At 40.1% G+C, this 23158-nt stretch overlaps 1 protein-coding gene across 1 annotated transcript in view; it reads left to right on the top strand.

Annotated features, from left to right (window-relative positions):
* The window catches only part of EIF2B3 (eukaryotic translation initiation factor 2B subunit gamma), a gene marked incomplete at both ends in the record, with an annotated part of 99037 nt that overhangs the window by 25402 nt on the left and 50477 nt on the right, over window positions 1-23158 (top strand). Inside the window, 2 exons of the mRNA XM_080692217.1 lie at window positions 4017-4176; window positions 21813-21924. Of these exons, the coding sequence (XP_080548343.1) occupies window positions 4017-4176; window positions 21813-21924 (272 nt within the window). The remainder of the gene's footprint in view (window positions 1-4016; window positions 4177-21812; window positions 21925-23158) is intronic.

The raw sequence follows: 23158 nt of genomic DNA, 5'->3' as shown, positions 1-23158 counted from the left end.
GTTTGATGACATCCTCAGTAACGTAGGGAGGCTTTCAGTAACATAGTGAGGCTTTTGGCAACTTAATGAGATCCTGTGTCAAAAACAAAAAAATAAGCCAGGCATGGCGGTGCATGCTTGAAATCTCCGTACTTGGGAGACTGAGACAGGAGAATTACAGGTTTGCAGCCAACCTCAGCAACTTAGTGAGGCATGCTACAACTTAGTGAGACCCTGTTTCAAAATAAAAGAATAAAATAGGATCAAGAGTATAGCTCTGAGGTATAATGCCCCTGGGTTCCATCCTTAGTACCACAAAAAAATAAATAAGTTAAAAGAGTTGGGTGTGTTAGCTCAGAGGCAGAATGCCCCTGAGTTCAATCTCTTGTAACATGAAAAAAAAATTTTTTTAAGAAATTATTCAGCCTATAAATGAGGTGTATAAGTGGGACCTGGTGGTACACACCTTTAATCCCAGTAATTGTGAGGCTGAGACAGGAGGATTGTGGGTTCAAAGGTAGCCTAAGCAATTTTGCAAAGCCCTAAGCAACTTAGTTGTACCTTGTTTCAAAATAAAAAATAAAATAGGGATGTTGGTGTTGCTCAGAGGTAGCAACACCACCTCTTGGGTTCATAGTTCTATCCCCAGTGCTAGAAAAAAGTTATATGTAAGGGAAAAAATGGTGGTTATAGAGATTCTATATTCAGAAATAAACAGTAAGACAAGGTCTTCTGATGGTTGATGATAGTTGATTCTCACTTTCTGAATAAAGATTTTCCTTTAGTAGATTATGAGTTGAAGTTGGGAGATACAGCTTATTGGTAGAGACCCTCCTTAGCATGTGGGAAACCCATGATTCAGTCTCAACACAAAAGGAAAGGAGGCTGGGAGGAATAGATATGAGTTGAAATCATCCTTTTTTTGTTGTTTTGTTTTTTCATCCAAAGCAGGAATCTTGATTTTCTTTTTTCTTTTCTTTCTTTTATTTTATTTTTATTTTTATTTTTGTGGTGGTACTGGGGTTCCTGGAAGCCCTTCTACCTCCGGGCTATACTCCCAGACTTATTTTTATATTTTTATTTGGAAACAGGTTCACGTAAGCCAGCAAGGCTGGCTTCGAACCTGCAGGATCCTCCTATCTCCTTTCTTTCTTTTTTTTTTTTAATTGGGGATTGAACCAAGCTTGATTTATGTGGGGGAGGTGTGCTGGGAATGAAACCCAGGGACATTCTACCTCTGAGCTCTATCCCCAGCTCTATATTTTGTTCTTTATTTTGTTGCGGAGAGCCTCACTAAGTCGCTGAGGCTGGCCACAAACCTGCAATCCTCCTGTCTCCACCTCCCAAATACTGGAATTACAAGTGTGTGCAACCACACCCAGCCCAGGCCCCATTTTTTTCTTTTCTTTTCTTTTTTCTTCTTCTTCTTCTTTTTTTTTTGGGGGGGGGGCAGGTCTGGGGATGGATTAACCTCCGAGCTATATCCCCTGCCCCATTCTTTATTCTTTTTTTTTTTTTTTTTTTTTTTTTTGGTGGTACTGGGTTTCCTGGAAGCCCTTCTACCTCCGGGCTACACTCCCAGACCTATTTTATACTTTTTTTTTTTATGTGGAAACAGGGTCTCTTAAGTCAGTGGCGGCTGGCTTCAAACCTGCGCGATCCTCCTGTCTCCACCTCCCAAGCACAGGAATTACAAGCGTGCGCCACCATGCCGGCTATTCTTTATTTTTTGAAACAGGGTCTCACTGAGTTGCAGAGGGCCTCACTATGTAGCTGAGGCTGTCTGCGAACCGTGATCCTCCAGGCTCAGCTTCCCGAATGCTGGGACTACAAGCGTGTGCCACCATGCTTGGCTTTTATTCTTTATTTTGAAACAGAATCTAAGTTGCAGAGGGTCAACTGAGGCTGGCTTCAAACCAGAGATCCTCTGTCTTAGCCTCCTAGGTACTAGGATTACAAGTGTGCTACCACATCTGGCGTGGAATCTTGATTTTAAATTAAAATTTTAGGGAGAAAATACACCAAGTATTGTGTGCATATATGTTTGTATCACTTTGAACATTGCTGTGCTGTATAATTTTAGTGCACTAATAAAATATATTTTAGTGGACTATATTAGCCCAGCTTAGAAATATTTTTTAAATAAAACAAAATTTAGCTGGGTGTGGTGGCACATGTTTGTAATCCAGCATTTGATAGGCTGAGACAGGAAGGTCACAGTTTGCAGAGAGCCTCAGCTACTACTTAGTGAGATCTTTTACAACTCAGTGAGACCCTGTTTCAAAATAAAGAATAAAAAAATAGGGCTGGGGGTGTAGCTCGGAGGTAGAATGCCCCTGGGTTCCATTCCCAGTACTGCAAAATAAAATTAAACAAAACAAAACTTAAAGAGGCAGATTGGAACTACTTACAGAAATTTTCATGTAAATATAAACATTTTTCCTATACCTTGAAGTGAAGTGTGTGTGTGTGTGTGTGTGTGTGTGTGTGTGTGTGTGTAAATGGGACTTGAACCCAGGGGCATTCTACCTCTGAGCTACACCTTTTATTCTTTATTTTGAAACAGGGTCTCCCTGATTTACAGAGGGCCTCACTAAGTTGCTGAGGCTGGCTTTGTTCCTCCTGTCTCAGCTTCCCAAGTTTGTTTGTTTGTTTGTTTATTTATTTATTTATTTATTTATTTATTTTTGTGGTACTGGGTATGGAACCCAGGGGCATTCTACCTCCCAGCTACACCCCCAGCCCAATATTTTATTCTTTATTTTGAAACAGGGTCTCACTAAGTAGTGAAGGGCCTCACTAAGTAGCTGAGGCTGGCCGCAAACCTGCAATCTTCCTGTGTCAGCCTCCCAAGTACTAGGATTACAAGCATGCAACATTACGCTCAGCCAAGTATTAGTTTTTATTATAATTAATTTGAATTATAAAAATTGTAATCAAATCAAGCATCATTATGAGAAAATATATTCTTCATTTATTTATCCATTCATGTTTGTTTGTTGGTGCATGGGATTGAACCGAGGACCTCACATATGCTAAGCATATATTTACCACTGAACTACACCCCCAGCCCCTCATTCACCAATTATTAAATGCCTATCATGTACCAGGCTCTGTGATAATAGTCCTAACTCTTCCTACTCTTAAAAATAGAAACTAGCCAGGCATGCTGGCACATATCTATAATCCAGCTACTCAGGAGTTGAAGCAAGAGGATTACAAGTTTGAGACCAGCCTGGGCAATACAGCAAGATCCTCATCTCAAAAAAATAATAAAAGGAGACTAATAATATTAAAAGTAGCATCACTATTACTTAGTATTTTTATAAGATTAAATCAGTGCTGTGTACATATCTGAGATTTTAATTAACTACCTAGAATATGAATTCCCAGAGAATGGGGCATTGTATTATATTCATATTTTTATTTCCTAGTACTTTAGCAAAATGATTGATCTATAAAGATAATTTATAAGCCATAGAAATAGGCACTGTGTTACTTTCCAGACTCTTTTTTTTTTTATTTTTTATTTTTTTATTTATTTTTTTTTTTTTTGGTGGTACTGGGGTTCCTGGAAGCCCTTCTACCTCCGGGCTACCCTCCCAGACCTATTTTATATTTTTGAAACAGGGTCTCTTACGCCAGCGTGGCTGGCTTCGAACCTGCGCGATCCTCCTGTCTCCGCCTCCCAAGCGCAGGGATTACAAGCATGCGCCACCACGCCTGGCACTTTTCAGACTCAATTATTACTTAGAGACCTAGGTCTAGAAGTATATAAGTGCTGCCCAGTAGGGCTCACAAGGGGGCAGTAGAGATTCTAGGCCCTCCCCTAGCACATTTCCATTGGAACAACTCTATTTTAATTTTGTTTTGCTATTAAGATACACATATTGGCATATATATATAACATACATATTTTATATATAGAAAATATTGTGTGTTTTGTATGCTTCTAAACCATTGTAACTTTATCTTATGATGATTTGTATGATCAGTTGTCCTTTAGTATGTTGACATTTTTCTTCTTCATTTGACAGACGAATGTGCTGGTCCTGAGCTGTGATCTGATAACAGATGTTGCCTTACATGAGGTTGTGGACCTCTTCAGAGCTTATGATGCAACACTTTCCATGTTAATGAGAAAAGGCCAAGATAGCTTAGAACCAGTTCCAGGTCAGAAGGGGAAAAAAAAGACAGGTAAGGAAGACTGGAATTTGATTTGTTTGTTGGGTTTTGTTTGTTTGTTCATTTGTTCATTCATTCATTCATTCATTCATGGTACTGAGGATTGAACCCAGAGGCATTCTACTTCTGAACTATACCCCAATCCCTTTTTGTTGTTGTTGTTACTGGTACTGGCGTTCCTGGAAACCTTCTACCTCTGGGCTACACTCCCAGACCTATTTTTATATTTTTATTTGGAAACAGGGTGCGCAATCCTCTTGTCTCCACCTCCCAAGCGCAGGGATTACAAGTGTGCGCCACCACGCCCGGCTCCCCAATCCCTTTTTTTTTTTTTTTTTTTTTTTTGCGGGTCTGGGGATGGAACCCAGGGGCATTTGACCTCTGAGCTATACCCCACGCCCTATTTTTTATTCTTTATTTTGAAACCGGGTCTCACTGAGTTGCAGAGGGCCTCACTAAGTAGCTGAGGCTGTCCGCGAACCGCGATCCTCCAGGTCTCAGCCTCCCGAATGCTGGGATTACAAGCGTGCGCCACCACGCTCAGCTCCCAATCCCTTTTTTATTTAAAATTTTTTTTTTTTTTTTTTTTTTTTTTTTTTGCGGGTCTGGGGATGGAACCCCCAGGCATTCTACCTCCAAGCTACACCCCTTACCCTATTTTATATTCATTATTTTGAAACAGGGTCTCACTAAATTGCGGAGGGCCTCACTAAGTAGCTGAGGCTGTCTGTGAACCGCAATTCTCCAGTCTCAGCCTCCAGAATGCTGGGATTACAAGCGTGCGCCACCACGCCCAGCTTTTTTTTTTAAATTTTGAAACAAGGTGTTTCTAAATTAACCTGTTCTGACCTCAAGCTTGTGATCCTCCTATCTCAGCCTTCCAGTTACTGGAATTATAGTTGTGCACCACCACGCCTGGCCTGTTGGTTTTTCTGTTTTTCTGGGGCTTTTTATTTGCAGGTCTGGGGATGAAACCCAGGGGTATTCAACCTCCGAGCTACACTGCTGCCCTATTTTTTATTCTTTATTTTGAAACAGGGTCTTACTAAGTTGCAGAGGGCCTCGCTAAGTAGCTGAGGCTATCCAGGAACCATTGTCCTTGGGTCTCAGCCTTCGGAATGCTGGGATTACAAGCGTGCGCCACCACATCTGGCTTCTTGTTAGGTTTTATAATTATTAATATCAATCCTGCTTTAATTTAAGAAATATTTTTGGGAACCTGCTATGTACAATAGAAACTGATGGTAAATAAGATAAATAAGATATATTGCTTAACTTGAAAATGCTGAATTATTAATTATATTCTATAATGTCCTTTCATATGTGGAGAGGAGCATTCTGGTTTAAGCTCAAATAATTTAATGCATATGCATTTTCCCCTCAGTATCTGTGGTTCTAGGACATATGTGCATAACTTGTACACATACATGGGAAAATATTCACACTTTGATAACAAAATCTGCAGATGCCTCTTACTTTATATAAAATCATCCTTTATTGAAATCATCTATACACATCTCCTATATCCTTTTTTTTTTTTTTTTTTTTTTGCAGTACTAGGGATGGAACCCAGGGGTATTCTACCTCCGAGCAACATCCCCAGACTTATTTCTTTATTCTTTATTTTGAAATAAGGTCTCACTGAGTTGCAAGGGACCTCACAAAGTAGCTGTCCACAGCCAAATGCTGGGATTACAAGCATGCGCCACCACACCCAGCTTCCTATATACTTTTAATCTTCTCTAGATTACCTATAATAACTGATAGAATATAAATATTGTATAAATGTTTGTTATACTATTTTCTTTTAGGAAATAATGACAAGGAAAAAAAACAACTTGTACATATTCAATGCAGATGCAATTTCCCCCCCCAAAAAAAATTTTCCTTCTTTCTTTCTTTCTCTCTCTCTCTCTCTCTCTCTCTCTCTCTCTCTCTCTCTCTCTCTCTCTCTCTCTCTCCTCCCTCCCTCCCTCCCTCCCTCCCTCCCTCCCTCCCTCCCTCCCTCTTTCTTTCTTTGTACTGGGGGTGGAACCTAGGGGCTTATCTACCTATGGCCTATTTTGCCAGACCTATTTTATACTTTATTTGGAAACAGGGTCTCACCAAGTTGCTGAGAGCTTCACTAAGTAACTGAGGCTGGCTTTGAACCTGTGCAATCCTTCTACCTCAGCCTCCCAAGCACTAGGATTTTAAATGTGCATCACCACGCCCAGCCCCCCAAAATATTTTCAATCTGTGATTGGTTAAATCCTATATATGGAACTGTGGATAGAGAGGGCTGACTATGTAAGAAACAAAAATCTAATTTAACATTACTGTTTTCCCCTTCTCCTCCTCCTCCTCCTCCTCCTCCTCCTCCTCCTCCTTCTTCTTCTTCTTCTTCTTCTTCTTCTTCTTCTTCTTCTTATTTTTCTTCTAGTACTGGGGATTGAATCCAGGGGTATTTTACTTCTGAGGTATACCTCTAGCACTTTTTATTTTTTTGTATTTGAAACAGAGTCTTGCTAAGTTGCAGAGTCTCCCTTAATTGCTGAGGCTGGCGTCGAACCTGTGATCCTCCTGTCTCAATCTCCCAAGTAATAGAATTACAGGCATGTGCCACTGTGCCTAGCTTAAAATCACATTTTAAAATATTTAAAATTTGCCAAGTGTGGTGGCACACACTTGTAATCCAAGCATTTGGGAGACTGAGACTGGAGGATCCCAGTTTGCAAACAGCCTCAGCTACTTAGTGAGGCCCTCCGCAACTTAGTGAGACCCTGTTTCAAATTAAAGAATAAAAAATAGGGCAAGGGGTGTAGCTTGGAGGTCAGATGTTCCTGGGTTCCATCTCTAGACCCAAAGAAAAAAGAAAAGAAAAAATTTTTTTTAATTAAGCCAAGTGTGGTAGTTCATGCTTGTAACCCCAATACTTGGGAGGCTGAGACAGGAGGATTACAGGTTTGAGAATAGCCTCAGCAAGTAGTAAGACTTTCATCAACTTAGTAGGACCCTATTTCAGAATAAAAATAAATAAGGCTATAGGTGTAGCTTGGAGGTAGAATGCTCCTGGGTTCAACCCACAGTACCACAAAGAAAAAAGAAATTTAAAATTTAACTAGCGTGGCGTGGTGGCACACACTTGTAATCCCTGTGCTTGGCAGGTGGAAACAGGAGGATCACCCTGGTTCGAAGCCAGCCCTGCTGGCTTAAGAGACCCTGTTTCCAAATAAAAATATAAAATAGGTCTGGGAGTGTAGCCCAGAGGTAGAAGGGTTTTCAGGAACCCCAGTACCACCACCAAAAAAAAAAATGTTTTTTAACTGGACGTAGTACCACATTCCTATTATACTGTACTTAGGAGACTAAGACAGGAGGATTGCAAGTTTGTGGTGAGCTTCAGCAAGTTAGCAAGGCGTTCCACAACTTAGTGAGACCCTATTTCAAATTAAGAATAAAAAATAGGGCTGAGGGTGTAGCTTAGAGATAGACTCCCCTGGATTCAGTGCCCAGTACCACAAAAACAAACAAACAACCCAAATTCTCTAATTTTGGCTGGACTAGAATACTATTTCCTTTCTTTTTGGTCTGGTAAGATTGCTATAGGTTTCTGAAGATTAAAAATGAAAACAAGCTGGGCGTGGTGGCACACACTTGTAATCCCGCGCTTGGGAGGCAGAGACAGGAGGATCGTGCAGGTTCGAAGCCAGCCGCGCGTGCTGGCTTAGGAGACCCTGTTTCCAAATAAAAATGTAAAAATAGGTCTGGGAGTGTAGCCCGGAGGTAGAAGGGCTTCCAGGAACCTCAGTACCACCAAAAAGAAAAAAAATAAAAACAAAAAATAAAAATAAAATAAAAACGAAAACAAGCCAGGCATGGTGGCACACACTTGTAATCCCACTTGGGAGGCAGAGACAGGAGGATTGTGCAGGTTCGAAGCCAGCTGCAATGGCTTAGAAAACCCTATTTCCAAATAAAAAATATAAAAATAGGTCTGGGAGTATAGCACGGAGGTAGAAGGGTTCCATCCCCAGTACCACCAAAAAATAAATTAATTAATTAAATAAATACATACATACGTACGTACATACATACATACAAGAAACTACTTATAGAATCTTAGGAAAATATAATTCTTGAAGACAAGCATGACTAAGAAGTATGATATTTATTGGCTACTTAAACTATTGGATAACTAAAGTATTCAAAAGAATCAAACATGCTTACGTACTAAATTTTTAATAGAAATTTTAATTGCTCTAAGGTATATAATTACTCATATTTTAAATATATATCCATCCATCCTTCATTTCAGACTCCCAAGTATTAGGATTCTTACTTAGTGTGCCACCATGCCCAACTGAAATTTGGGTTTTGATTGGAACATGGTAACTGATTACTTTTCCCAATATTTCAGACCCATGCCATTGATTCCATGGCTAGACTACTTTTTATAAATGAACTTAGGACCAGAAAGTTTTTTAAGACCACACTTTATATTGGCTTAGTTTTTCCTGTATTAATGTTTTAATGTTTTATTTTCTGGAATGATGTATTCTTTACGTTTTCTAGCCAGTATTATGTAACCCATTATTCTGTCATTATTATTATATTTATTTTTGGTACTGGGAATTGAACCCATTCTATCTCCAAGCTATACCCTGGCTTTATTTATTTATTTATTTATTTATTTATTTATTTATTTATTTAGAAATGGGGCTTCATTAAGTTGCTGGGGTTCTTACCAAATTGCTGAAGCTGTCCTTGAACCTGCAATTGTCCTATCTTGACCTCTCAAGTCATGAGCCACCATGTCTTACCTGTCATTATTCTATACACACAGTCTAATTACTAGAATCCATGTATGTCTTAATAGTTTTTTACTGTTATTAATAGAGCCACTTAAGGCTTTCATTCTGAGGATGAAGGTTTGGATTTTTAGCTCTCTTTAGAGCATTTGAATAATTTATAATTATGTTTGTTTTTGTTTTGGGGATTTGTTTTGTTTTGTTTTGTTAGTAGTGGTACTGAGGATTGAACCTAGGGGTAATCTGAGCTAAACTTCCACCCCTATTATATTTTTGAAATACAGTCTCACTAAATTACTGCACACACTATCCTCAAACCTGTGATCCTTGTCTCAGCCTCCCAAATACTGGGATTATAGGCATTCCTCACCAGGCCTAGCTTAAGGGGGTTAGGAGGGGGTATTGGAGATTGACTTCAGAGGCATTCTATCACTGAGCTACAACTGCAGCTCTTTTTATTTATTTTTTATTTTTTTTTATTTTATTTTATTTGCATTACTGGGGATGGAACCCAGGGACATTCTACCTCTGAGCTACACCCTTAGCACTATTTTTTATTATTATTACTTTTTTTTTTTTTTTTTTTTTTTTGCGGGTCTGGGGATGGAACCCAGGGGCATTCGACCTCTAATCTACACCCCCTGCCCTATTTTTTTTGAAACCGGGTCACACTGAGTTGCAGAGGGCCTCACTAAGTAGCTGAGGCTGTCCATGAACTGTGATCCTCCACTCTCAGCCTCCCAAATGCTGGGATCACAAGCGTGCACCACCACGCCTGGCTTTTTATTTTTTAGGATTAGGGTTAGGTCTTGCAAGGTTAGGGTTAATGTCTTTCTAGGTTGCTGAGAGTCTCGCTAAGTTGCTGAGGCTGCCTTCAAATCCTGTCTCAGACTCCCAAGTACTGGAATTACAGGCATGTACCACCATGCCCGGCCCACAACGTGTGTGTGTGTGTGTGTGTGTGTGTGTGTGTGTGTGTGTGTGTGTGTGTTTTAAGAGACTATCAGTTTATTTTTTTTTTAATTTTATTTTATTGGTGCACTGTATTCATACATCATAGTGGGATACAAATTTTTGTAGACATACATGCACACATCGCCCAGTCAACCCTCACCTGATCCCCACCCCATTCCCTCCCCATCCCTCCTTCCCATGCTTGGCTTAGTGGTTGACATCTAGTATTATAGCAATTTATCCAAACTTAAAAATGATAATCTCACATAACAGTTTCATTTGTCTGATACCAAGTGTTTGATGATTTAAAGATAGCATTTCAATATTTCTTTTTGCTTTCTTTCTTACTAGAGCATATTTTTTTCTGTTTTTTTAGGTGAAACTATCATATATTTATATATTTATTTTTCAGAAAAAAATCTATCCTAATAAGGAATATGAATTCTAGATACCCAAAACGATCTTGAAAAAGAACAAAGCTAGAAGATATATATTTTCTGATTTCAAACCATATAAAGCTACAATAATTGAAACAGTGTAGTACTGTTCTAAAGGCAGATATATAGACCATTGGAGTTAAATACAAGCCTAGAGCTAAATTCTTCCCTATATTGTCAAGTTATTTTTGACAAGGTTTCCACGAACATTTGGTGGTGGAAATAATAATCTTTTAACTAAATATTGTTGAAAAATAATAATTACATGGAAAAGAATAAAATTGGACCTTTACCTAATCCCATATACAAGTATTAACTCAAAATAGATAAAAGACCTAAATATAAATCTTAAGACTATAAACTTTTAGGAGAAAATCTGGGTCATAAAACCTCACAACATTGAAATTGGCAGTGATTTCTTGGATATGATTTCAATGGCACAGGCAACAGAAGAATATACAAACTCCCTAAAAAATAAAAGAAAATATTGTATATCCAAAGACAATGTAAACAGAGTTAAAAGTTACTAATAGAATTGGATAAAATATTTCCAAATGCTATATCTGAAGGTATATTAATATTCCAACTAGAAATCCTAAAAATTAACAACAATAAAGGCAAACAATACAACTTAGAGATAGGTAAAAGACTAACATAAATAATGAATCTCCACAGATAACCAATCTTAGTTGTCTGTTGGATGGAAACTCTTGTTTCTCTGGTTCTGGTGAGTGTTACCTATTTCTTCTTTGTAGTTAATCTCTTTGAGTATTTTCTCTAGCGCTGGTTTTGAAGACATAAATTCCTTCAGTTTCTGTTTGTCATGGAAGCTTCTTATTTCTCCATCTAATTTGATAGAAAGTTTTGCTGGATAGGAAATTTTTGGCTGGAAGTTGTTTTCTTTCAGAGTTTGGAATATGTTACTCCAAGCCCTTCTGGCTCTCATGACTTGGTTTGGGAAGTCTGGAGTGATTCTAATTGGTTTGCCTCTGAATGTCAGTTGGCCCTTTGTTTTTGTTGCCTTTAAGATTCTCTGCTTGGCTTCCACATTGGTCATTTTGACAATTATATGGCGTGGGGATCCTCTTCTCGGATCCTGTCTAAAGGGAGTTCTATAGGTTTCCTGGATCTGTGTATCAACCTCTTGCTCTATATTTGGAAAATTTTCTGCTATTACTTCCTTGAAGAGATTGTTGATCCCTTTGGTATCACTTTCTTTTCCCTCCTCTATTCCAATTATTCTTAGGTTAGCTCTCTTAAGATGGGCCCATATTTCTTCAATGTCAGATTCCTGCTGTTGGATATTTTTTTCTAGATTAGAAACTATGCATTCATTTTTGGATTGCTCATCTTTTAAGAGCGAGATTCTGTTCTCCATGTGGTCTAATCGGTTGTTTGTGCTTTGAATTGAGGCCTTTACTTCATTAATTGCATCCTTTATCTCTTTTTGGCTCTCTCTGAGTTCTTTTCGAAGCACCTCTATTATTTCTACAGTTATTTTCCTGATTTGATCTTCTAGAAATCTCTGATTTTCTGTTTTATCAGGTTCTGATGTTGTGGGGTTGTGCACATTCATTACTCCAGTGTTATTCCTCTTTCCCATGATTTCGGAGGTTTGTGCCTTCTCTGGGTTCTTCCCTTGGGTCACTATGGCTTCACTTAAGGTGCTCTGGATCTCGAGTCTGTATTATCTCAGACCCCACTACTCCTTTACTGGGTTGTATCACAGAGTCTCCGACCCAGGGAGTCGATAGAGGCTGCTTTAAACTATGGAGGGTGCCAGGTTGCACGTTCTCCTATGGTGTGATATCTCTGCCACCACCACTCCCTCACTGGGTCAAGTCCCAGGAGGCCCAATACTGCGATTTCTCCTCTGTGGCCCGCAATTTGACTCACTGTTCTTGAGTACGCAGATGTAGCTGTACTGGACTCGGTGAATTCACTGCTGCTGCCGCCGCCGGTGGCAATATGGCGCCTCTGCCACGCCCTCGGCCATGAGGCTGGCGTATTTTTTCTTCTCTGGTTTTGATTTCCACTCTGAATCCCTGCAGCGTGTGCTGAGCTCAGCCACTGGGAGTTTTAAATGCTGTCTGCGCCGAAAGATCCCGCCTGGCTGTTCCGCAGCGGCTCACCTGGCTTGCTGTAGCCGTCCGTTGAGTTCGCCGCTGCCGCCGGCAGTATGGCGCTGCTGCCGCGTCCTCGGGCTCGTGTGTCTCCTCTGTGGCCCTGAGCTCTGTTCTCAGTCCGCTTTCTCTCTGGAGCCTGGTGGGTTTTTTTTTTTGTTTTTCTGGTGATGGTGTTTTCTGGCTATGAAAGGCGCTCTTTTTGTGGTAATGGAGATTGGTTGTTAGCGGGACTCTTAAGCCCCGCTTTTCTCGGTCGCCATCTTCCCGGAAGTCGGCAAGTTTTATCCAAGAGACTATCAGTTTATAATGATATCAGCAATATGGATCTAGCAGATTTTCCATTTAGTCTTTTATCATCCAGGATTAAAGACTGTTTATCCTGGCCTGTTCACATGGTAGCAGTAGCAGGTTCTAAGAAGGTTTCTGGAGCTCTAAACTCAGAACATATAGCATTAGCTGGATGTGGTGGCTCATGCCTGTAATCCTAGTATTTGGGAGGCTGAGACAGGAGAATCACAAGTTTGAGGGCAATCTCAGCAATTTAGAGAGGCTCTCAGTAACTGAATGAGACACTGTTTTAAAATTAAGAAAAAAAATTAAATAGGACTACGGTTGTAGCTCAGAGGTAGTACCCCCAAACAAACAAACACATACCATGTCACTTGAGTTACTGTTAGTCCAAGTTAGCAATCACGTGGCCAGCTAAGGTGTAAAGAAAGGGGACTCAGCTTATCTTTATTTTTTTATTTTTATTTTGTGGTACTGGGAATAAAACCCAGGGGCATTCTACCTCCAAGCCACATCCCCAGACTTATTTTTTATTCTTTATTTTGAAACAGTCTCACTGAGTTGCAAAAGGCCTCACTAAATAGTAGCTGAGGCTCTCTGTGAACCACGATCCTCCTGTCTCAGCCTCCCAAGTGCTGGGGTTACAAGCGTGTGCCACCCAGCCCAGCTTTACCTTATCTTTAGATAGAAGAAGGTGCAACAAGTTTGTAACCTTTACGGTATACATACACCATTATTTTGATTGGTTCATATTTTGCTTTAGTAGCTCGCTCGCTCTCTTGCGCGCGCGCGCTCTCTCTCTCTCTCTCTCTCTCTCTCTCTCTCTCTCTCTCTCTCTCTCTCTCATGCCCAGCCAGCTTTGTTTTTTTCTTTTTTTTTATTGGTACATTGTATTCATACATCATAATAGGGTAAAAATCTTGTGTGGACATACATGTACACATCACCCATTTAGCCCCTACCCAATTCCCTCCCCATCCCTCCTTCCCATGCTTGGCTTAGTGGTTGACTTCGATATGTTTAAGTACATTGTATGCTTTAGAGAATTTCCTTCTTCCCCCCTCCATCCCCTCATTTAGGTTGTCTTGTTTGCTCCTCTGTAGGATTTCCTTTTTCATCTAGAGTTCCTCCTATGACCCATTTCACCTTAGCTTTCACATATTAGGGAAAGCATCTGATTTCTTATTTTTTTGACTGACTAATCTCGCTTAGCATAATGTCCTCCAGTTCCATACATTTCCCTGAAAATGATGCAACTGAGTTTTTTTTAATGGCTGAGTAAAATTTCATTGTGTACGTATTCCACAGTTTTGTAATCCATTCATCTGTTGATGGACATCTTGGCTGGTTCCATAGTTTGGCTATGGTGAATTGTGCAGCTATGAACATAGATACACGTGCATTAGTTTGGTAGTTTGGTTTCCTTTCTTTTGGGTAGATACCCATAAGAGGTATTGCTAGATCAAATGGTAGATTTGTTCTCATTCTTCTGAGGATTCTCCGTACTGTTTTCCAAAGTGGTTGCACTAATTTGCAATCCCACCAACAATGTTTTAGAGTTCCCACTTCTCCACATCCTCACCAGCATTTGTTGTTGTTTGTGCTTTGAATGATTGCCATTCTAGTTGGGGTTAGGTGAAATCTCAGGGTAGTTTTAATTTGCATCTCTCTGATTGCCAGTGAGGTTGAGCATTTTTTCATGCATATATTGGCCATTTGAATTTCTTATTTTGTGAAGTGTCTATTTAGTTCGCTTGCCCATTTATTTATTGGGTTATTTGTTTTTTTAGTGCTGAGTGTCTTGTGTTCTCTGTATATTCTAGATATTAGTCCTCTATCAGAGGAGTAGGTGGCAAAAATCTTCCATTCTGTTGGCTCTCGATTGAGGTTCTTGACAGTTTCCTTTGCTGAACAGAAGCTCTTCAGTTTCATGTAATCCCACATATTGATTTGCCTTTTAGTTTGTTGTGCCTTTGGGGTCTTGTTGAGAGCTTTGTGTTTTTATAATAAGTTAATATGCCTATAATCTTCCTTTCTCATAATATCTTTGTCAGTTTTGGTAATAGCATCGTGCTGGTCTCATAAAATGAGTCAGAATGCCCAATTCCACACATAGGATATCCATCACAGGATAGTTGCACAAATTTATTGAGTGAATGGACAAGTTAATGACTGTAGAATAAACAGAAGGGTCAGTCAGAGAAGTAAAAATCAACTAGTAAAAAAAGTTACATGACAGAATTTTTTAAATGGAAGTTCAGTTTTATCTGCATTCTTAATTCTATTTGTGTCTTCTTTCTTACGATAGACATTCTGAAGTTACCTGCCTTGCTCCCAAAGCAGAATTGAGAGAGGGAGGGAGGGAGGGAGGGAGGGAGGGAGGGAGGGAGGGAGGGAGAGAGAGAGAGAGCGAGAGCTCGCCAGTGAGCAAAGAGTGGAAAAAACCTTCTCAAGTTTCTATAATTTGTATCATATTCCAAGAACCCAGTTACTATGGTAACTACAAAGAAACAACACAAGGAGGAGGTCCTGAGAAGGAGAGAAATGTGGATAAAGTGCAACAGAGCTGAAAAATTGGCTTGCTGGAAGTTAATTGCTCCCAGGATATTTAGTGATTCAAGGTTTTTGTTTAGCCTAAGGCCTTGGGTAGGACAGGCACCCCAAATTATATCCAAAAATAACATCTCTCTGTTTCTTTTTTACATGACTGGCTCTTAATCAGACCTTTGCAGACTTTGTTATATTCTTAAGTTTCCATGTGATGGATGAATTGATATATGTCAAATCTGCTGTGAAGCATTTGGAATTCTTTGTAAAATTTAGCTTCAGATTTGCAGTATTTGCTCTACCTTTAGATTTCACTGATTTTGTTTATGGGGGATATTACTTTTTCCACCTTTCAGGTTCAAACACTGCTTATAAAAGATGACCAGAGAGAGCCAGGATTTGTAATCCCAGTGCGCTTGTGGCATACACTTGTAATCCCAGTATTTGGGAGGCTGAGATAGGAGGATCACAGGTTCATGGCCAGCCTCAGCTACCTAGTGAGGCCCTCTGTTTTTAATGAGCTCTGTTTCAAAATAAAGAATACCACAAACATATCAAAGTCAATCACTAGGGCAAACATGAGAAGAAGGGAAGGGGATGGGAATTGGGGAAGGGCTAAATGAGTAATGTGTGCATGTATGCCTCTACCATCTTGTACCCCGTTGAGACGTATAACTACAAACCGAGCATGGTGGTGCACATTTGTAATTCCAGTACCTGGGAGGCTGAGACAGGAGGATAGGAGGATACAGGTTCGTGGCCAGCCTCAGCTACTTAGGCCTTTCGCAACCTAATGAGATCATTTCAAAATAAAGAATAAGAAATAGGGCTGGGGTGTAGCAGTACTGAAAAAACAAGTTTGACTACAATGCACCAACAAAAAAAATTTTTTGTAAACAAAATAAAGATTTTTTAAAATAGCTTTGGGGTTATAGCTTGGAGATAGAATATAGAATACCTCTCTATTCAATCCCCAGTACTGAAAAAAAAAAAAAAAGACCAGATACTATATGATTGATGGTTTTGAATGTTTTTACTCACCTGAGCTAGACATATAACAATTGAATAATATATTTGATTCTAGATATACAAGTCACTTTGGCAACAGTGAAGCATGTTCAGTCAATAAAAGTCAGGCAAGGTGGGCATGGTGGCATACACATGTAATCCCACTACTTGGTTGGGTGACTGAGACAGGGAGATCAGGGGTTCACAGCCAACTCAAACCTATGAAGTAAGACCCTCTGCAATTTAGTGAGATTCAGGTGTGTGTGTGTGTGTGTGTGTGTGTGTGTGTGTGTACAAATTAATCTTTATAGATAACATTTTTCTTTTTTCTCTTTTTCTTTTCTTTTTTTTTTTTTTTTTTTTTTTCAGTACTAGGGATGGAACCCAGGGGCATTCTACCTTTGAGCTATACTCTAAACTGTACTTTTTATTCTTTTTGGAACAGGGTCTCACTGAGTTACGGAGGGCCTCACTTAGTAGCTGAGGCTGTCCAGGAACCACGATCCTCCAGTCTCAGCCTCCCAAATGCTGGGATTACAAGCATGTGCCACCACACCCACTCGTTTATTCTTTATTTTGAAACAGCCTCACTGAGTTGAAAATGACCTCACTAAGTAGCTGAGGCTATCTGCAAATCACCATCCTCCTGTCAGCCTCCTAAGTGTGGGATTATAAGCATTCACCACCACTTACAGCTCAGATAACATTTTTCCTAAGAGCTAAATTTTAAGGTTTCTCCTTTCTTGGTTTTTGTTATGTTTTGTTTTTGTTTTGGTTTTGTTTTTGTTTTTGTGGGGGTTTTTTTTACTGTGGGTTGACCCTAGAGGCATTCTACTTCTAAGTTATACCCCTGACCTGATTTTCTTATTTTGAAACAGGGTCTCACTAAGTTGCAGAGGGCCTCAATAAGTTGCCAGGGCTGACTTTGAACCTGTGATCCTCCTGTCTCAACCTTTTAGGTACTGGGATTACAGGGTGTACCACCATGCCTGGCACAAGTTTCTCCTTTCTAAAAAGGTATTAAAGCATTGCTTTGGTTTGATTGCTTTGAGGATCAAATGAAAATATATATTCTGATTGATTTTTTGTATCTTAAACATTTTACTTAATATTTTAGTTAATAGCAGTATTACAAGTTCTTTATAACTATTAAGTCATTTGAAGCTGGGCATGGTGGCACACACCTGTATTCTCAGCTTCTCTAGAGGCTGAGTAAGAGGGTCATGAGCTCAAAAATTCAGAACCAGCCTGGGTAACACAGCGGGACCTCTGCTTAATAAATAAATAAATATTGACCTATTTTTATCCTAATAACAAACCAAGGAAGTAATATTATCCTGATTTTATAGATGAAACTGAGAAACAGATATTAAGTAACTTACTCAGGCTTAAACTAGTGACTAAGCTGGAATTCATAACCAGGTGACGGACTTCAGAAGCTCTGTTCTTTTTTTTTTTGGTGGTACTAGGGGTGGAACCCAGAGGCTTTCTACCTCCAGGCTATACTCCCAGACCTATTTTATATTTTATTTGGAAACAGGGTCTCACTAAGTTGCTGAGAGCCTCACTAAGTAACTGAGGCTGGCTTCGAACCTGTGCGATTCTCCTGTTTCAGCCTCCCAAGTACTGGGATTACAAGTGTGCCCCACCACGCCCAGCAGAAGCTCTGTTCTTAATCATTATGCTTTGCTGCCTGTATGTAAACATGCCTTTGTAAGATACAGATCATAGGTTCCTAAATTGGAACCACCTCCCAGAGGGTGCTGAAACCAAAAAGAATGCACATTTGTCACTGCTTGTTTCCGGATTTTTTTGTCTTGTTTGTTTTTGGTTTTTTTTTGGGGGGGAGGTGTGCTTGTGTGTGTAAGTATAGATAGATGTGTATATATATTACTGGGCCCATCTTTTTTTTTTTTTTTTTTTTTTTTTTTACAGTACTAGGAATGGAACCCAGAGGCATTCTACCACCAAGCTACACAGCTACATTTCCAACCTTATTTTTTTATTCTTTATTTTGAAACAAGGTCTCACTGAGTTGCAGAGGGCCTCACTAAGTAGTAGTTGAGGCTGTCCTCGAACCGCGATCCTCTTGTCTCAGTCTCCCAAATGCTGGGAATACAAGTGTGCGCCACCACACCAATCTTTCTTTTTATTCTCATTCTCTCTCTCTCTCTCTCTCTCTCTCTCTCTCTCTCTCTCTCTCTCTCTCCTCTCCCTCTCCCTCTCCCTCTCCCTCTCCCTCTCCCTCTCCCTCTCTCTTTTCGTGACTGGAGATGGAACCCAAGGGCATTCTACCTCTTAGCTACACCCCCAAGCCCTATATTTTATTCTTCATTTTGAAACGATTTCACTGAGTCGCAAGGACCTCACTAAGTAGCTGAGACTGTCCGTGAACCGTGCTCCTTTGGTCTCAGCCTCCCAAATGCTGGGATTACAAGTGTGTACTACCTCGCCTGGCTTCTTTTTATTATCTTAAAGAAAGTGAAATTAAGCTGGAGATGGTGGTCCACTGCTGTAATCCAAGTACTTGAGAGGCTGGAACAGGAGAATCTCAAATTCATGGCCAGCTTCAGCAATTTAATAAGGCTCTCTGCAACATAGTGAAACCCTGTTTCAAAATAAAAAAATAAAACAGTTGAGAGTATAGCTCTGAAGTAGAATGCCCCTGGGTTCAACCCCAGTAAAACACACACACACACACACACACACACACACACACACACACACGCGTAAATTTCCAGGGAGACACTAAGTAATTTTTTTTTTCTGAAAAGGGAGCGCAATAAACCAAGTAATTTTGAGAACCTCAGACAATGTTTTTTTTTGTTGTTGGTTTTTGTTGTTGGTGGTTTTTTTTTTTTTTTTTTTTTTTTGGTGGTGGTACTGAGGTTCCTGGAAGCCCTTCTACCTCCGGGCTACACTCCCAGACCTATTTTTACATTTTTATTTGGAAACAGGGTCTCCTAAGCCAGCGCGTGCAGCTGGCTTTGAACCTGCACGATCCTCCTGTCTCTGCCTCCCAAGCGCGGGGATTACAAGCGTGCACCACCACGCCCGGCTCAGACAATGTATTTAGATGTTTGTAGCACATGTTGCTGAGTGCCTAACATCCAACATTGTACTAGTTGTTATAGGAGACATAAAACAATCACACACCTACCTTTTTTATTTTTCAGTTCTTAAGATTGAACCTAGGGATGCTTTACCACTGAGCTATATCCCCAGCCCTTTTAATTTTTTTTTTCTTTTATAGTGAACAGACTTAGGTCATTGTAACCTAGATCATTAAGACCTTGGTTATTATTTACAGAGAGGAAATCCTTGCTGTACTTTTTGTGCTGTGTGGTGGGTGTGAGTCATCTTTTTACTTGAGTAAATGGTATCTTAACTGCCCCTCTCTCTTTTTTTACCCCAGAATTGGGTTTGAACCCAGGGCTTTATTCATGCCAGGCATTCTCCCCCTGAGCTCCCCAGCCCTCTTTGATGGTTGGTTGGTTGGTTGGTTGGTCGGTTGGTTGGTTGGTACTGAGGATTTAACCCAGGGTTATTCTACCTCTGAGCTATACCCTAGCCCTTTTTTTTTTTTTTAAAGAAGGGTCTTGCTTAGTTGCTAAGGACCTCACTAAGTTGCCGAGGAGGCCTATCAAGCTCCCAAGTACTGGAATTAACAGCTTAAATCCTTTTTTTTTTTTTTTTTGCCCTGCCCCTCTCCCTCCCCACAGTACTAGGGATTGAACCCAGGGCCTCACATATGCTAGGCAAGTACTCTACCACTAAGCTATACCCCAACTTAACTTTTTTTCTTTTTTGTGATACTAGAGATGGAACCCAGGAGCCTTCTACCTCTAGGCTACACCACCAGACCTATTTTATTTTTTTAGAAACAGTATTAAGAGTATTAATTTATTTAGAAACAGTATTGCCTAGTTGCTGAGAGCCTCACTAAGTTGCTGAGGCTGACTTCAAACCTGTTATCTTCCTGTCTCAGCCTCCCAAGTACTGGGATTACAAGTGTGCACCATCAGGCCCTGTTCCCCCCCACCCCGGGGAATGAACTCAGAGATGTTCTACCTCTGAGCTACACTCCTACCCCTTTTTATTTTACTTTTATTTATTTGTTTATTTTTTGGTACTGAGATTTGAACTCAAGGGCACTCTACCTCTGAGCTAAAACCCCAGAGCTATTTTTTATTCTTTCTTTATTTATTTACTTATTTATTTATTTATTTATTTATTGGTGGTACTGGGGTTCCTGGAAGCCCTTCTACCTCTGGGCTACACTCCCAGACCTATTTTATATTTTTGAAACAGGGTCTCTTACGCAAGCAAGGCTGGCTTCGAACCTGCGCGATCCTCCTGTCTCCACCTCCCAAGCGCGGAGATTACAAGCGTGCACCACCACGCCTGGCCTTTATTCTTTATTTTGAAACAGGGTCTCACTAAATTGCAGAGGGCCTCACTAAGTAGCTGAGGCTGTCCGCGAACCGCGATCCTCCTGTCTTAGACTCCCAAATGCTGGGATTATAAGCGTGCACCACCACGCCCAGTGTTTGAACTCTATTTTTTATTTTTTATTTTGAAACAGGATCTCACTAAGTAACTGAGGCTGGCCACAAACCTGTGATCCTCCTGTCTTAGTCTCAAGTACTATGATTATAAATGTGTGCCACCACACCCAGCTTAACTTTTTATTTTTTAAATTTTCATTTACAGTTGGTTATATGCATAGCATAAGTTAATTTACATACTCTTTCCCCAGATTCCACAAGTAGTAACATTTTCTCCATTATTCCCCCCCTGCTCTATTTCTTTAATGTATGGTATATATAATACACATAGGTAATATATATAACTAATATTATATATATATAATATTATATATATAGGTAAAATATATAACTAATGTTTTTCAGAAATATTTGAGAATAAGTTGAGACTAATTCCCTTTTGCCTCTAAATGCATCTATGTATATTCTTACCCTCCACCCAAAAAAGGACAGTTTTTTTAAAAACTGGAAATTACATTGGTTTAATACTTTAATCTACATATCTCATTCAAATTTTACCAATTAACTTAATAATATCCTTTAGAGTAATGTAAAATTATATAACTGTTTGTTTTATTGTTTTGTTTTATGTGTGGGGGGGTACTGGGGGTGGAACCCAGGGGTCTTCTACCTCTGAGCTATACTCCCAGACCTGTGTTATATTTATTTGGAAACAGGGTCTCACTAAGTTGCTGGGGGCCTCACTAAGTAGCTGAGGCTGGCTTTGGACTGCGATCCTCCTGTCTCAGTCTCCCAAGCGCGGGGATTACAAGCGTGTGCCACCAGTACTGGCTCCTATTGTGTTTTAAACATCATGTTGTATGCTACGTAAGCTCATTACAGTTCTGTAGTTGCTTCTGAGCAATGTGGAATGAGCACCTTGTCCCTTGACTTAGTTATGAAAATAAGACAAGTGGCTTCATTTGATTTTCTTTCTTTTGTACAATTTAGTGGAGCAGCGTGACTTCATTGGAGTGGACAACACAGGAAAGAGGCTGCTCTTCATGGCTAATGAAGCGGACTTGGATGAAGAACTGGTCATTAAAGGATCCATCCTACACAAGTAAGCCCTGGGGATTTTCTTCTTGGCAGTTCTCCTTGTCTTAAAACAAAATAAAACTACCCTTCATGGGAAAAAGGGATGGAAAACTAGATTATATTGTGTGAAATTGACAAAAGTTGGTGAATGTTTTTCCCATGAGGTAAAATGAAGGCTTTTCTTCATTGCACAAGCTTAGCTTATCCTGCTGTGTTTTTCTCACCAGTGTAGAACTAAATCCTTTGTAGGGGTAGGGCAGAGCAGCTGTGGGGAGAACAGGACTGTCTTTCTGACAATGTCATAAAATGTCTTTAAGAAGAAAAGTATAGCAAGCTGGGTGTGATGGCGCATGCCTGTAATCCCAGTACTTGGGAAGCTGAGTGGAAAGCCCCAGGTTTGTGCCAGCCTCAGCTACTTAGTGATGCCCATCCCTTCCACTCACATCATCCCTGGTAGCTTTCTCAGATGCCAGAGGATAAGAGATAAAAATTTATCTATGTTGTATCAAAACAGATAAAACTTTTGGCTAGAGCCATGATTTAAGCATGAACAAAACCTAAAGAATTAGTGTGCCAATTTTACAAACAAAATAAAAGCAAGAAAAGTACCAGTAGCTGAGCATAGTGGTACATACCTATAATCCCAACTGCTCCAAAAACAGAAGCCGGAGGGTCTCAGGTTTGAGGCCATTCTAAGCAACATAGCAAGACCCTGTCTCAAAAGAAAGAAAGAAGCCTGGTGCAGTGGCACTCATCCCTAGTGCTGAAAAAAAGAAGAAAAAAAAAATAGGGCTGGGCATGCAGCTCAGAGTTAGAACACCTCTGAGTTCACTTCCTAGTACCATGGAAAGAAGGGAAGAAGGGAAAGAGAGGAGACGGGAGGGGAAAATGCCTTGTAAAAACAAAGAACTACCAAGTATGGGAGTGCACACTTGCAATCTGAGTACTTGGGAGAGTGAAACAGGAGGATCACAGGTTCCAGGACAGCCTCAGTAATTTAGTGAGGCTCTCAGCAACCTTGTAAGACCTTGTTTCTAAATAAGAAACAAAAATTAGTCTGGGGTTGTAGCTCAGAAGTAGAATGCCTTTGGGTTCAGTTCTCCGTACCACACACATACACAAAAAGAACTGCAGAGTGTGTTGCAAGAGGATCACAGGTTCAAAGCCAGCCCCAGCAATTTAGTGAGGCTCTCGGCAACTTAGGAACACCCTGTTCTCAAATAAAAAATAAAATAGAGCCAGGGGGTATAGGTTGGAGT

Source organism: Muscardinus avellanarius (genome assembly GCF_963383645.1).
Source record: "Muscardinus avellanarius genome assembly, chromosome: 3".
Taxonomy (NCBI): domain Eukaryota; kingdom Metazoa; phylum Chordata; class Mammalia; order Rodentia; family Gliridae; genus Muscardinus; species Muscardinus avellanarius.
This window is presented reverse-complemented; position numbering and strand designations above follow the sequence as displayed.